Raw genomic sequence first — 14,658 nt, forward strand, 5'->3', positions numbered from 1 at the left:
ATGGTTCTATGAATTTGTACATGTAATAAAAAGTCATAGGACTATCCTAAATACATAGATATGAGTGCGTGGAAAAACTGGTGGAATGTGTCAGGTCTGTAGTGTGGTTAATTGTGCCATTGTCAATGTCCTGGTTTCCGTAATGACTATAGTTCTGTAAGATGTCACCACTGGGAAAACTGAGTGAGGGGTACACAGGCCTTCTCTCTACTCTTTTTTGCAACTGTACTATTTGGTGCCTTCTGAATCTATAATTTTTTTTAAAGTCTGCGAATGAAGAGTTGGATGGTGGTGGTGAGAACTGGTGGTAAAAGAAGTGATGCCATGGCCAGCTTGTGACCTTGAGAGAAAGCACGTGAGAAATGTAAGAACAGCAGCTCCCTTGATGGAGGGTTGAGAAAATGCAGGGAGATAACGCAGACACCGAGATTGCTCAGTGCCCGACACACACAGGGAGTGCTCAGAAAACATTGATTCTTTTTTTTAAAAAATATTTTATTGAGTTCATAATAGTTTACATCAATGTGAGATTTCAGTTGTATATTGTTTCTTGTCTGTCCCCACATAGGTGCTCCCCTTCACCCCCAGGACCCACCCCACCCCCCTTCCCTGGTAACCATTGAACTGTTTTCTTTGTCCACTTGTTTGTTCATATTCCACATGTGAGTGAAATCATCTGGTGTTTGTCTTTCTCAGTCTGGCTTATTTTGCTTAGCATAATTCCCTCCAGGTCCTTCCATGTTGTTGCAAATGGGATGAATTTGTCTTTTATTTATGGCTGAGTAGTTAGTATTCCATGGTATACATACACCACATCTTCTTTACCCAGTCATCAGTTGATGGGCACTTGGGTTGCTTCCACGTCTTGGCTATTGTGAATAGTGCTGCAATGAACATAGGGGTGCATATGTTACTTTGGATTGTTGATTTCAAATTGTTCGGGTAGATACCCAGTAGTGGGATGGCTGGGTCATAGGGTAGTTCTATTTTTAGTTTTTTGAGGAATCTCCATACTGTTTCCCATAGTGGCTGCACCCGTTTGCATTCCCACCAGCAGTGTATGAGGGTTCCCTTCTCTCCACACCCTCTCCAACATTTGTTATTTTTAGTCTTAGTGATTATAGCCATTTTAACAGGCATAAGGTGGTCTTAGTGTAGTTTTGATTTGCATTTCCCTGATGATTAGTGATGTTGAACATCTTTTCATGTGTCTGTTGGCCATCCGTTTATCTTCTCTGGAAAAATATCTGTTCATATCCGCTGCCCATTCTTTGATCAGGTTGTTTGTTTTTTTATTGTTCAGTTGTGTGAGTTCCTTATATATTATGGAGATTAACACTAGTCAGATACATGATTTGCAAATATTTTCTCCCAGTTGGTGGGTTGCCTCTTTGTTTTTATCCTAGTTTCTTTTGCCTTATAGAAGCTCTTTAATCTGATGAACTCCCACCTGTTTATTTTTTTCTTTTGTTTGCCTTGTCTGAGAAAACACGGTATTTGAAAGATCCTTTTTAGTTCGATGTCAAAGAGTGTACTACCTATATTATCGTCCAGGAGTTTTATGATTTCAGAACTTATCTTCAAGTCTTTGATCGATTTTGAGTTTATTTTTGTGTATGGCGAGAAAACACTGATTCTTATTTATCTGGCACCTACTGTTCGCTAAGCAGAATGCCCACCTTGTCTCAACTCGTCGTCTCTGTAACACTGTCCGGTATGTGCTCCTTCTACAAGCAAGGAAACCGAGTCATACAGCAAAGTCTGGGAAGGGGAATTCAACAGGGCTGCATGATACCCCAGAATCCCCCAGCTCGCGGAAGAGCGGGAGGCCTGGAGGAAGCTAATGTGGGTCTGCAGCGCTCTGTGACAGAAGCATCTCAGAGATGTTTTCCGATCCCCTGGAGGAGGGGAGCTGTTTCAGGAGCGTGTTGACACCCGGCGCTGGTTGCAGGCAGTTATCACGGGTCAACCCAGATCCGGCTCCCTAAGCCACCGGGGACTCAGGTCACAGGCTCACCTCATAGTGCAGGTGAGACTTGGGCACCCAGCTCTAGTGGTGTTTGAGGTTTTGTGACTCATCTCAAGCCAAGGGGGGAGAATTGAGGGAACAAATATGTGAGGGTTTAAGGATTTCTCTCCCTCTGGGGAAATGGCATGATGCAGAAAACAAAACAAAACAAAAATCAGAGAGACCAGCCCTGCTTCCCCACATTCGGGGGCAAGTCATTTCACCCCATCTGAACACTGGTTTCTGTTTTGTGGAACAGGGACCGTGAGTGTTTTCGTCACAGGGCTGTTATAACCTGTGTGATTATGTGGGGGAAAATAGATGAAGGGCTCAAGTGCTGTTATTTTCTTAAGAAAATTTGGGCTTGTTAAGGGTATATTGTTAACAATTTTATTCTGATAACGTATACGTAACATAGAACTTACAATCCTAACCATTTTTGAGTGCACAGAGCAGTGATAGTAAACACATTCATCATGCTGTGCAACTGTCACCACCATCCATCTCTGTAGCTCTTTTCACCTTGTAAAAGTGAAACTCTGCACCCGGCAAACCCTGACTCCTCATCCTCCTCCCCCGCCCCTGGCGCCACCAGGCTACTCTCTGTCTCTATGATTCCAACTACCCCGGGCGCCTCATAGAAGTGGATCCTACAGTATTGGTCTTTTTGTACTGGCATATTTCACTGAGCATAATGTCTTCAAGGTTCATTCACGTTGTAACATGTGTCCGGATTTCCCTCCGTTTTCATACTGAAGAATATTCCCTTATCTGTGTATTCCACATTTTTCTTCTCCGTTCATCCATTGATGGACGCTGGGGTTGCTGCTACCTTTAGGTACTGGGAATAATGCTGCTGTGGACACGGGTGTACAAACGTCTCTTTGAGACCCTATTTTCAATTCTTTGGGGTATACGCCCAGAGGAGGAATTGCTGGATCATAGGATAATTCTAGATTTAATTTTTTGGGGAACTGTCACACTGTTTTCCATAGTGGCTCGATGCTGTTCTTTTTACGGCCATACTTTAGCACAATAGTGACACCATACAAGAATCTCCTTGGTGTCCTGATTGTGAAGGGGTTAAATGTTGGTGGCGCCCCTGGCACATGCCCCAGAGACGTCTGCTGGTGTGGCTCTCACAGCCCCCCCTTCACCGCCACCCGCCACTCCTCACCCCTGCTGTGTTGGAATCTGCTGAACTGAGGCCGCTCCCTCTCTGGGCTGAAGCTTGTTTGCAACACCCTTAGTATGTAGCAGAGTGCCTTTCAACTTAAAATCATCAATCTAAATCAGTTACTTAATCACCTGTTTTAAATTGGAATCCAAATTGTGTTAACTCCAAGAATGTGTCCAATTCTCTTAAACATTGTATCTACAGCTTTCCCTCACTATCCCAAGGTAGAGCCCTCCTGTGAGGTCTTTCATAACCAGAAATGGCTTAATTGGAGTATCCCCCACCTTCAAAAATTTCGCATTATGCCACTTCCCTGGACTTTTGCTTTTAACAAAAAAAGCAGGGACCCACGCTGTGGCCGAGTGGTTGAGTTTGCACGCTCCACTTCAGTGGCCCAGGGTTTTGCTGGTTTGGATCCTGGGCACGGACCTGGCACCGCTCATCAGGCCATGCTGAGGCGGTGTCCCACATGCCACAACCAGAAGGACCCACAACTAAAAATATACAACTATGTCCTGGGGGGATTGGGGGAGAAAAGGCAGGGGAAAAAAAAAGATTGGCAACAGTTGTTAGCTCAGGTGCCAATCTTAAAAAAAAAAAAGCAGTCATCGTACTAAAGTATGTGTTTTGTGAAAGTGAAGTGGCATAATGCAAATTTCCTATGGGGGGGGGATACTCGTACATTGAAAGTAAAAACATATTTGTCTGGACTTCCAAATAAAAAGATTAAGATTATGGGTTTGATCTTATTTATCATCTTTTTATTTAGTTCTAAACCTTCCTGAAGTTGACAGTTGTTACTCACTCAGGGCCCAATTTTACCTCCTGAGGAAGGACAATAAGATTGTCCACTGGATGATGCTGGCAGACTGGCAATGGGTGGCCTACACCAGGGGCTCCCCGTCCACGTCCCATGAGGTCCCCAGGTGCTGTCTGCATGGAGTGCAATTGCCCTGTGCTCGCAGTCCTAGGATGTCTGTCTCCACTAGCCACTCTGCTGACTCAGAATTCCCCATTGTCACATGCTCAGCTTCAAGTTCCCTACCCACTCCCACTGTCACTATACAAAGGGAGGACAAAGAGGTAGGGTCCAAGTTCTGGAACACACAGCTTATAATGTCCAGCTTGTCTGAGCCATGCACACCTCCCCATGGGATGGAGAGAGACTGGGTGGGTCAGGGGTGGGGTGAGGGTGGTGGCCCTGTGCCTCTGGCTGCTGACTCTTCACCAGGTGATGCTGGTGGCTTCTGCCAGACACCTTCCTAAGCAATTTCTGGGTTACTTTCCCACTGATTGGGTATTGCCTTCAGAGTGGGCTGAAATTGCTTATTGACCAAGGATTTTGGCCAAGACCCCGACTCTGGAGCTGCAGTCATCCTGGGTGACCTTTCTTGTGATATTGGGGTCACTATTTTACAGTCACTAGGTCTTTAGAATCTCCAAAAGGGGTGTCAGTTCATGTCCCTGGAGACAAAAGACACCTTATTTTCACCCCAATTTGAGTCTGCAGCCCTCATCCTGTCTCTTCCACCATGAGAGTGTGCTCAACGAGTCCTCGAATGTCCATCTGGGGTCCGTTCTGCATTCTCAACAGAGGGTCCTTAGGATAACAGGGCCATACCTCGTGTGCGGGTTTGAGTTCTGCATCTCACAGTGGTTGTGTTTGGCTGTAAAGCAAAGTCATGCTAGTGAAAGGAAGAACCAAGAGGAAGGGAGGTTACAGAAAAAATGACTCGAAATAACTTTAAACAAGGAGAAGCGGACAGAAAATAACTTAAACAAGTGTCAAAGGGGAAACTTCTTTGGGTCTTGGCTCCTCCCCTGAGTCGCTGGGTTTAATCCACAGCCTCTCCCCTCACCTCGGCTTCCTCATGTGCACAATCAGGCCACATTCCTGGCCCACTTTGTGGGGTGATTATCAGACCACACTGCAGTGTGTGTCCTCATACTCAGCATTCTTCTGTCCTCCCTCAAAGGCTGGCAGGGACGTGGCCGTGATGCCCCATGGACATTTGCCCAGGAGGAAACAGGCCTCGATGGAAGGATCAGGGGGGCCTCTGTGTTCCAGGCCCCCTCCCAGCCCCTTCTGCCTGGGGCAAAGAAGGAAAGTCCAATAGCAATCCAGCCACATGACTTGCAGTGGGGGACCTTTCCCTGTGTTTCCTTATGTGTAAAATGGAGTGGATAACTCCTAGAGCTGAGGTGAGAATTAAATAGGAAAGGCTGGAAGGTGCCAGCACAGTGCTGGCTCACACTCTGCCCTCTGTCCATGGGGGCTGCTCTGCTCAGGAAGCGAGCAGGAACAGGACTCGCTTTCTGTTTTCAGACTTTCTGAGTGGCCATGACACTACAAAAGTCTTCTATTAGGAGAGAAAATAACCTGCCACCAAGCAGAAATAGGCCGGGGTGGAAAACAGCAGCGTTCTCTCAGCTCGCTCCCACGAACGTCTGCTTCTGTCCAAAGGGCGTTGACCACTAAGGATGGGCCTCCTCGGGAGGGTCACCAGGACCCAAAGGCAGTGGTGCTGTTCCTGCCATCAGGGACAAGTCTAGAGAGAGACTTGATCAAAACGGGAGTGGGAGACACGGACACAGTAGCTGAGCAGTGGGCTTAGGCCCCTCCCCTAGGTTCCGTGGAAGAGAGCAGGGGACAGCAGCTTCCACCGGGGAGGATGCTGGAGGGCTTCTCAGAGGAGGAAGCAGCCAGCCCTGGAGGTCTGGTGGTTAAGATTTGGCACCTACTATGGCAGCCCAGGTTCATTTCTTGTCAGGAACACCTCCACCCATCTGTTGGTTGGTACTGAGGCAGCCCCGTGCTGCTGTGATGCTGAAAGCTATGACACTGGTATTTCAAATACTAGCAGGGTCACCCATGGTGGACAGACTTCAGCAGAGCTTCCAGACTAAGACAGACTAGGAAGAAGGACCTGGCCACCTACTTTCCAGAAAATTGGCCACGAAAACCCTATGAATAGCAGCAGAGCATCATCTGATGTAGTGCTGGAAGATGAGAGGATGGAGCAAAAAGATCGGGCACGCTTCTAATCTGCTGTACATGGGGTCGCTAGGAGTCAGAATCCGCTGACAACACTAATGGGAAAAAAAGGAAGCCAGTCCTCCTGGCAGAAGGACCCATGTAAGCAAAGTCTAGAAGCTGCACGGGCATGGGGTTCAATAGGAGCAACCACAAGTACTCAGTGAGCATCTGGGGTGTGCTAATGGGTGGTGACACAAAGGTGCATGAGGCAGGCATTCTGGGGAGTGTGTGGAAGGAGAAGGGAGGAGGGGGCTGGGAACAAACCCAAGGTGGGAGAGGGGGAGTAATTTGTTGAGGGTCCCACAGTCTGCCGTGGCCAATCTTCCTTCCAGAAGCCTTAGTCAGGAGGGCTGAGCCAAGAAGGACCTGGAATGTCAGGTCTGGGGTTGCTCTTTTAAGGAGGTCAGCAAGGAGGGCGGAAATAGCCAGGGTGGTGCCGGGCAGTATGTTTGTTTGATCAAGAGCTGCTCAGAGGATTGACTTTCAGTTTCCCTAGTGGGTCCCCAAGTATATCTGGGCCCAGAGGATGTGTCTGGTTATTGCACAGACACACAAATGGCGACTGGATCTGCACAGCTAAGAACTGGATCTTGTTCTCACTCAGCCAGAGGAAGATTCCTTGGTAAGTTGGGGAGGCCAGGCCCCCCATCCCCCGCCCATCTCCCCATCCTCACAACAACTCTCTAAGAAACGGATTATTGTCACCATTTTATAGATGAGGGAAAATCTAAGCGCAGAGAGGTCGGGCTGTGGGCCCAAGGTCACAGGTTAAACAGAGTCAGAGCCCGGGTTTGAACCTGGTTCGGTTCGTCTGACTGCTTCCTCCTGCCCCCTGTGCCCCTGAGCAGTGGAGAGGGAGGGAAACTGCTCAGGTGGGTTCACAAAGCTCCCTGGGCTCAGCTTGGCTTCTGGACTCCCCGACATGAGCAGGTGACCCCAGAAAGATGGTGGGTGTCAAGTTGCTCATTCTTTGGGGAATTTGGAGGAGGCAGAGGGCATGGAGGTGGCAGGGGAGTGCGAGCCTCTGCTCCTGTGGCCTGGCCGCCCTGCGCTGCCCAGAGGGCTGCTGCTGAGGCTGATGGCGGCAGCGGGCTGCTTTCGAGATGCACGAATCCGAGTTGTTCCACCCACCGCGTCCCTGAGTGCCTGCTCAGTGCCAGGCCCTGTGGGGAAACTGAGGCCCTAAGAGGGGAGTACCATACCCAGGGCCCCATGATGGGAGACCCTGCAGGGAGATGGCAGGGCTTCTTGTCCCCTCTGCCTGGCCCTGTGCTCAGGACTTGGGGGTGAGGGAGAAGGGAGAGGCGGTCCGGTGCGCCCCGCGTCAGAAAGGCGGCCCGGACGCAGGGCGTGAGGGGGCACGTTGCAGAACGCCAGCAGGGCTGTGATCTTAAATAAAAACCTACTGTAGACGTGTGAGTGTAACTTGGGAGTGGGAGCCTCGATCTCTGTGCTTATACAGGCAGAGTCAGACCCAGAAACCTTTGAACTATTAAAATCCCATTTCCCCCTTAAATACCAGCATCAGAAGGCCTGGGGTTGGCCTCCACTCTGCCCCCCAGGAGCTGTGTGACGCTGGGTGTCACTGCCCTGGAATGATTTGTTCACGTCTCTGACCTAATTTTTAAAATTGTAATCTTTTTGAAATCTCCAGTCTTTCCGCGTTGCTTTGTGGGATCTCCTGGGTCCTGTGGACATTCTCCTGTCGCCTGCCGTGTGTGCTGTAAATACTGCCTCCTGGTCTCTCGTCGTGTTCTGACGTGGTTTATGGTGCCCTTTGCGGTTTTTCATTTTTTCCTTTAAAGCTTCAGTGCGTGGTTGTGCATCCTAGTTATCAGTTTCGTTCTCTCTGTGAGCCACCACCACAGTGTGACAACTGACAGAGGGATGGTGTGGTCCCACGACCTGGGAGCGAACCTGGGCCGCGGCTGTGAAAGCGCCAAATCTTAACCGCTGGACACGAGGGCTGCGGCAGGAAAATTTTTATTTTTAAGTGGTCAAATAGACCAAACGTTCCGTTACGGGTTCCGGGATTTGCGTCCTGATGAGAAAGCTTTCCTCAACTCGACAATATTTTCAACATTCCTTTGTGTACGTTGGTAGTTCTTTTCTTTCTGGTTTGCACTTAGATTCTTTTGGGATTTACTTACTCATTCTTTGGCAGAAGCTTTTTGTTTCTCCTCCTTCCCATCCTCCTCTTCCTCGTTTTTAAGCAGGACGTTATTAACGGGCACCTGCTGTGCTCAGAAAAGAACAAGACTGTTTTCGTCCCTTCAGAGGAGCGTCCAGGGCAGTAAGGAAAGGACCCTACTTCCCCCAAAGCGCCAGACAGCAGCTAGTGAGCCAGGGTGGGGGAGGCCGGAGGGAGCTGGAGGCCCGTCCAGACCTGGTGTGGCCCCTGGGGGAGGGGAGGCATTGGACTGTCCTGCTCAAGGCTGGGGCGTTATTCAGATTTCAGCTGGGACCCATGTATTTCTGCAATTCTCTCTTCCTATTTCTCCTCACCTAAAAATATTATGGGTGGAGTAAGGAGCCATGAAGAAATAAATGGAAGCTCTCAGAAATCTGAGAGAACCGTCGAAAGTAGGTTGAATCAGGGAGGTAATTTGTGTGAAATCTGAGTCATAATCTTATTTGTTCTTGGCCAGAAAGAGCATTTCAAGAAGATAAACAAGAAAAACAAATGGAATTACTTAACTGGGAGTGAAATTCGGGTTGTGCTGTGTCCTGAGAGGCTGGTTGTTTTATGTGCAAGTAACGGCTCCACCTCCGACATAGCCAGGCTGTGCCCGGGAGGTGGAGGGGACCCCTGGAGGCACTGGAACAGGAGGGGCAGCTAGAACAGACAGGACCCCTGCTGGGTGCTCAGAGTCGAATGGAGGGGACAGACGGCTGAAGAACCTTAACACAAATAGAACTACAAGCAGGAAAGTGGAACATTCCAGGGGAGCCTGGAAGTCACTGGGGGAAGCCAGCAGGAGCAGGCAGCTTTTGAGCTGTGTCTCTAAGGAGAGGTCAGCTTTCACCTGGTGGGGAAGGTGGGGAAAGGCATGCCAGGGGGAGGGAACAGGCTGAGCAAAGGCCTGGAGGCTGGTGTGATCAGAGGCAAGGAAGCTGAGAGTCCTCGAGGCACCTGGACCAAGGCCATGTGGAGGCCGGGAGAGTCAGGAAGACAGGAGTTGGGAGCGGTCAGCCAGGCCCTCCTGAGAGCTCTGGGCTAAGGAGCTTGACCTGGATCCTGTCTTAGCCCCTCCTTTCCTTTCCCTGCAGCCACATGGAGGGAGATGCTCTTGTGGGAATCTCTGTCCTGCTGCGCCTGGAGAGCTCAGGAGAGCTGACGGGCATGGGAGGGCTCCCTGTCCGGTCCGTGCATCTGGGAGGGGCGGGCTTCCTCCAGGATCCTCCCTTCTCCCAGCAACAGCCTTCCTGGGAATAGAGCAGTCAATGGCTGGCCAAGGAGAACACCTTTGTACTAATCAGGCAGGTGGGAGCAATGTGAGCATCAACAGCCAGCTAAGGCCCAAAACAAGGGTTGGGGGCAGGCCAAGAATGGCAGAGAAGGATGGGAAGGATGAGCTCGAAGGTGCAGACCCGTTTACAAATGGTGTCATCCGGGATCCAGCTTTTTCTGCCTGCACACTCCTCTTTTGGCTCTCTGTATTTGATCTGGTCCTCGTGTCTCCTGATCTCCATTGGCTGCGCTGACTCCCAGGGTCACGCAGCATTCAAAGCAGAAGGAGGAGGAAGGGGCCAGCCAGCTCTCCTCTCACACCTGTCGCTTATGGCTGGAAGCCCCCAAGCCCCTCTCAGCTGACTTCCCCTTGTGTCTCAATAGCCAGGACTGGCTCATGCAGTCACCCCTCACTGCAGAGGGGCCCAGAAAATGCATACCTGATGTCTAGGCCCTAAGATGAGAGGCTGCCAGCTCAAGCGGGAGGCCAGTGACTTTGGAGGAGGGTAGAATTGTAGGGGGGCTGGAGGGCAGAAGAGCATCAAAGGCGTGGGAAGCACTGAATTGTTAAGATCCAGTTTGAGAGCAAAGATCAGCAGCAAGAAATGGATCAGTGCCTGGGAATGACTGAGCCACAGTGGCTTGGAAAGAGAAGGGAAACTGCTTGGGACTGTCCCCACCCTTGCTGGGCCTGCCTTGTTGACCCGACAGCTGCCTCTGTTCATTCTTTCCTCCTCACACAATAGAAGCAACATACGTCCACATCCGCACTGTCGGTGCCTCCAGCCTGAGGCCACTGGGGTCGCTCCTGCAGTGAACAAGTTGTGTTTATGACTCAGGGAGGAAGAACCATGGGCCTCTCAGGGGGAGGGTGTTAGAAAGAGCCGACTCTAGGATTTGGCCTTTGGTTGGGAGAGTCGGGGAGGCTCAGAGGAAACGGGGCCCGCTCTAGATTGGGGGCTGCAGAAAGCAGGGCAATCCTGTCAATGGGCGTCTCAGTACTCTTGTCTCTAGAGAGGGGAGACCAGAACCAGGATAAAGCCATAACTGGCAAAGAAGAAACAGTCGTTTTTTTCAGCCTAGGGCGGGAGTGTCTGATGTCTGTTGGGTGGCACAGAGACCTTGGTTTTTCTCTGCTAAGACAGAATTCGGAAGCACATAATGCATGGTTAAAATAAATCAATTAGTACAGAGGACTCTGCTCGCCCCCTTCCCAGTTACAAGCAACTATTTTGAAACTTTGGCTTCTTCTTTGGGTTGTTAATCAGTGTCTTTACATAATATTCTTACACTGGGAGGTGGAATAGTGTGAGAGTGTGTGCTCTGGAGGCAGGCAGCCTGGATTTGAATTCCGGCTCTGGCACTAGCTGGGTGCCTTGGGTAAATTGCTTAACCTCTCTGAGCTTCCGTTTCCTTGGTTACTGAGCCCTTGTGAGAACTAAAAATGAGTTACTGCATACCAAGCACTTAGTGCCTGGTGCAAAGCAAGTGGTCATCAACCACAATGGCTAATAAATATTAGCTATTGCATTTTTCTTTTTCTTGATTTTTAAAATTTGGTGTTATTTATTTACTTCCTACCAGGGTAAATGAGAATTTCACTTATTTTTATACTTTTTCTTATACTCACTCCTCACCTTCTCCTAATATCATTTTATCACTAATTATATTTCCTCTATTAGAAAGCTTTGTAGTTGTAAGTAATTTACTCACGGCTTTATTTCTTATGCCCCCTGCTGCAGCCAGAATTTCTTGGCTCCTCACGTGGTAAAGTGAGGATGTTATTTCTCCTTCTCCCTCAGAGTTTCACCTCCCAACTGCTACTGTTGTGATTTAATTTATACACTGATTGGCAACAAGTGTATTTGGTTGTCATAGTTCAATGCTCTATTTTGTTCTAAAAGTTAACAATCAAACAAGAGTGTTTCTATTTTTGTGGTATTTTAAACATTGTTACCGGAGAGCTCACCCCTACAGTACAGTTGCACGGGTTTCTTGCACAGCTTTAGTTTTCCCTGATGTTTCTAATTGCCTTTGTTTTTACCCCTTTCACTGTTTGCCTTCACCATTTCCTCAGTTTCTTTCAAACTGTACATCGTGTGAGGCATTATGTCAATTCCCCTTCCCCACAGAACGCTTTACTTCCTTGGACCGGCTGACTCCGGGCTTGCTGCCCACTCAGCTGTCGTCCCTGGATCATCTTCTCTCTGGGTTGATTTTCCTGATTCCTGGAATCTCTCTCTTGGTGATCCTTCACCCCACCCCATAAACACACACACACTTTTTATTCCTGCAGCTCATTCTCAAGTAACTTTCTAAGAAATGGTTATGGCTGGTAACTTTTCTCTCCCCCACTTAGCTCCATTCCTTCTCTTATCTTTTTGTTTTATTTTCTGAAAGCCTTCCTTGACTTTCTTTCCAACCTTTCTTGAGAGTTCTTTGTCATTTTGCCAACATCACTTTAATTACTGAGATCTCTGTTTTTGTTCTATTATTTCTCCCCCCTTCAGTGCATCTTGTTCTCTTTTTATGAATAAAAGACTTCTCTTTTTTTCTTTTTGCAGGGAAACATTTGCCCTGAGCTAACATCCGTTGCCAATCTTTCTTCTTTCTTTTCTCTTCCCCAAAGCCCCAGTGCCTGGTTGTAAGTCCTTCTAGTTCGTCTATGTGAGCAGCCACCACAGCATGGCTACTGACAGACAGGTGGTGTGGTTCTGTGGCCGGGGAGTGAACCCGGGCCACCGAAGCAGTGAGCGCCGTAATTTAACTGCTAGGCCATCAGGGCTGGGTCTAAAATAGCTTTCTAATCTCCCTAAGGACACGGGCTCAACTTTTAAAAAATTATTTCCTCCTTTCAAAATTATGCATTTCTTCTGGTGTCATTTCTTGATTATCTCAGTGATCCTTTTCCACATTGTTGTCTTTCTCATGTATCCGATCCTAGACGCCTATTCGTATTGAAGAGGGAGGGAGGTTGATGGCAGGCTTCCCTGTGGGGTGAAGGGATGAGGTCCCTAAATACCGAAATACAGACATACTTTTTCTGGAGTCTTTCTGTCCTGATTCTCCCCTCTGATGTAGACGTAAGGCTGCTGTGAATGTTGGATGGGCTGACCTCCCACCAGTCTTCAGCCTCCCTCTCTGGGCTCTGGCTAGCAGGCCATTCTTCTTGCCTACGTGCCCTCTCTCTGCTTCTCCGACAGCAGCTCCCTCTACTCCTCTTTACTCAGCATCACTTCCCCATCCAGTCAGTCTTCAAACATCTGAAGTCTCTGGTCTCCTGTTGACTCCATTCCCAGTTCTCATGGTGGCAGAGCGAGGAGAGGCGGTGTGCAGGTTCTTGAGTCCAGCAGGCGCATTTGAACCTTGACCCCAGGCTACCACTTACCAGATTTCTGACCTTGGGCAAGTCCTGTAACATCTGTGCTTTGGTTTCCTTATCTGTAAATGGGGATAGAAAAGCCGCAATAGCTCCCACCGCACGGAATGGGGGTGAGGTTTCAATGAGGGAACACGTAGGAGCACTGCACGTCACAGGCACTCGATCAATACTAGCCATTATCAATCAGGAAACGCAATTGTTCCCAAGCTCAGGTAATTTCCAGAAGATTCCTTCCCATATTTTCTTCTGTGTTTGCTTTTACTGCTTCTATAACTTCTCAGATGGCTATCTCCTTCTCTGATTATCTTCTCCTAGTGCCCCCAAGGACGACAGGACTCTGGCTTGTCTCGGGAATAAGCTGAAGTGAGGGGAGTACTGTTCCTCCAACAGCAGTGAGCAGAGCCCAGGAGACAGAGACACACTTTGGGTTAAGTGCATTCTGGCATTTGCGGCCATCCCAGAGGGAACACCTGGAGACCTGGCCCCTCCCTGCTCCCTGTTGCCACAGCTGGCTCACATATGACTCCAAAATTTGTTTCTTCTTCCCCAAGGGTGAAGCCACACCTCCTTCCAGCCTGGACGCAGACTGGCGAGCTGTCAGGGAGAACTCTGAGATCCCACTGCTGACACCATGAGCTCAGAAGCCCGTGGGGTCTCCCCAGGTAGTCGCTTCCTCTTCTCTGCTGGTTCCTACTCGTGACCTAGAATTGAGGGTGGCGCTTCCAGGCTGAGTTAACCTACAGAAGAATCAAGAAGGGGGTCGATGAGCATTCTCGAGCCCCTCCAAGGGGAGTCCCCCCCATGAGACTGTGGGGGCATCTTCTTCCAGGTCCTCTCCTCTGGGTGCCATGGCCCAGGTGCCCACTTCCTCCCTCCCCTGCTGCCCATCAAATGACTGAATGAGGCCAGGAAAGTCCACAGGGAGGTGGGGGACAGCATATGGGAGAGGAGAGATGGGGTCCCGAGGTGGGGCAGGGAGAGGAGGTGACCAGCAGCCGTGGAGGCTTCTCCTGCCTTCCCACCCCCTCCAGCCTTCCAGTACTCACCGGCTGCCCCTCGGCTGTTACCAACAGAGGCCATTCCCAGCTGTCAGCCCAACTTCTCCAGGAGGGGCAGTGGGCCCTGAAGGGGAGCCCTTTGCCACCTCACAGCTGTGTGACCTGGAACCCCTAACCTAACTTCACCTGTGAAATGAGAGAACTTCCTTATGTTGTTATGAAGATCAAATATAATGTGTGTATGTCCTTGGGCCAGTGCCTGCCACACAGCAGGTCTTTCCAAAGGGTTGTTGCTGTCCCCTCTACCTGGAACCTGTTAATTCCAGGGGGGAACTCCCACTCCCACACCAACCCCTCCCCCATCATTCCCTCCCCTGGTGGCTGTGTCAGGGCACCTGCCCTGTGGCCCCATTTATAAGCACCTGCTTCCCAGGTGTGACTGCCTCGGGCAGGTGCTGATCTACTGATCCCCAATACCCTTCCCGAGACCCAGCTCTCAGTTACTCCCTCCCACCACCCCAACCAATACATCCACCAATTTAGTGCTGAGGGTCCCTCTCTTTCAGCTCTGCTTTCCTGTCACCCTTTGATGAAGCAGGAAAGAG

The 14,658-nt window shown here is 49.6% G+C and overlaps 1 protein-coding gene across 3 annotated transcripts in view; it reads left to right on the forward strand.

The window, feature by feature from the left end:
* LOC106837634 (apolipoprotein L2-like) overlaps positions 1 to 14,658 on the forward strand; it is a 33,555-nt gene that overhangs the window by 12,247 nt on the left and 6,650 nt on the right. Inside the window, exons 1-3 of one of the 3 annotated variants that reach the window (XM_044780456.2) lie at positions 6,678 to 6,844; positions 13,371 to 13,482; positions 13,607 to 13,717. In XM_044780456.2, coding sequence (XP_044636391.1) covers positions 13,687 to 13,717 — 31 coding nt within the window. In that variant the 5' untranslated portion in view covers positions 6,678 to 6,844; positions 13,371 to 13,482; positions 13,607 to 13,686. Of the gene's footprint in view, positions 1 to 6,615; positions 6,845 to 13,370; positions 13,483 to 13,606; positions 13,718 to 14,658 lie in introns of those variants that run through there. The other 2 variants (XM_044780453.2, XM_070506955.1) reach the window with 2 other exon arrangements.

Source organism: Equus asinus, chromosome 4 (assembly GCF_041296235.1).
Source record: "Equus asinus isolate D_3611 breed Donkey chromosome 4, EquAss-T2T_v2, whole genome shotgun sequence".
Taxonomy (NCBI): domain Eukaryota; kingdom Metazoa; phylum Chordata; class Mammalia; order Perissodactyla; family Equidae; genus Equus; species Equus asinus.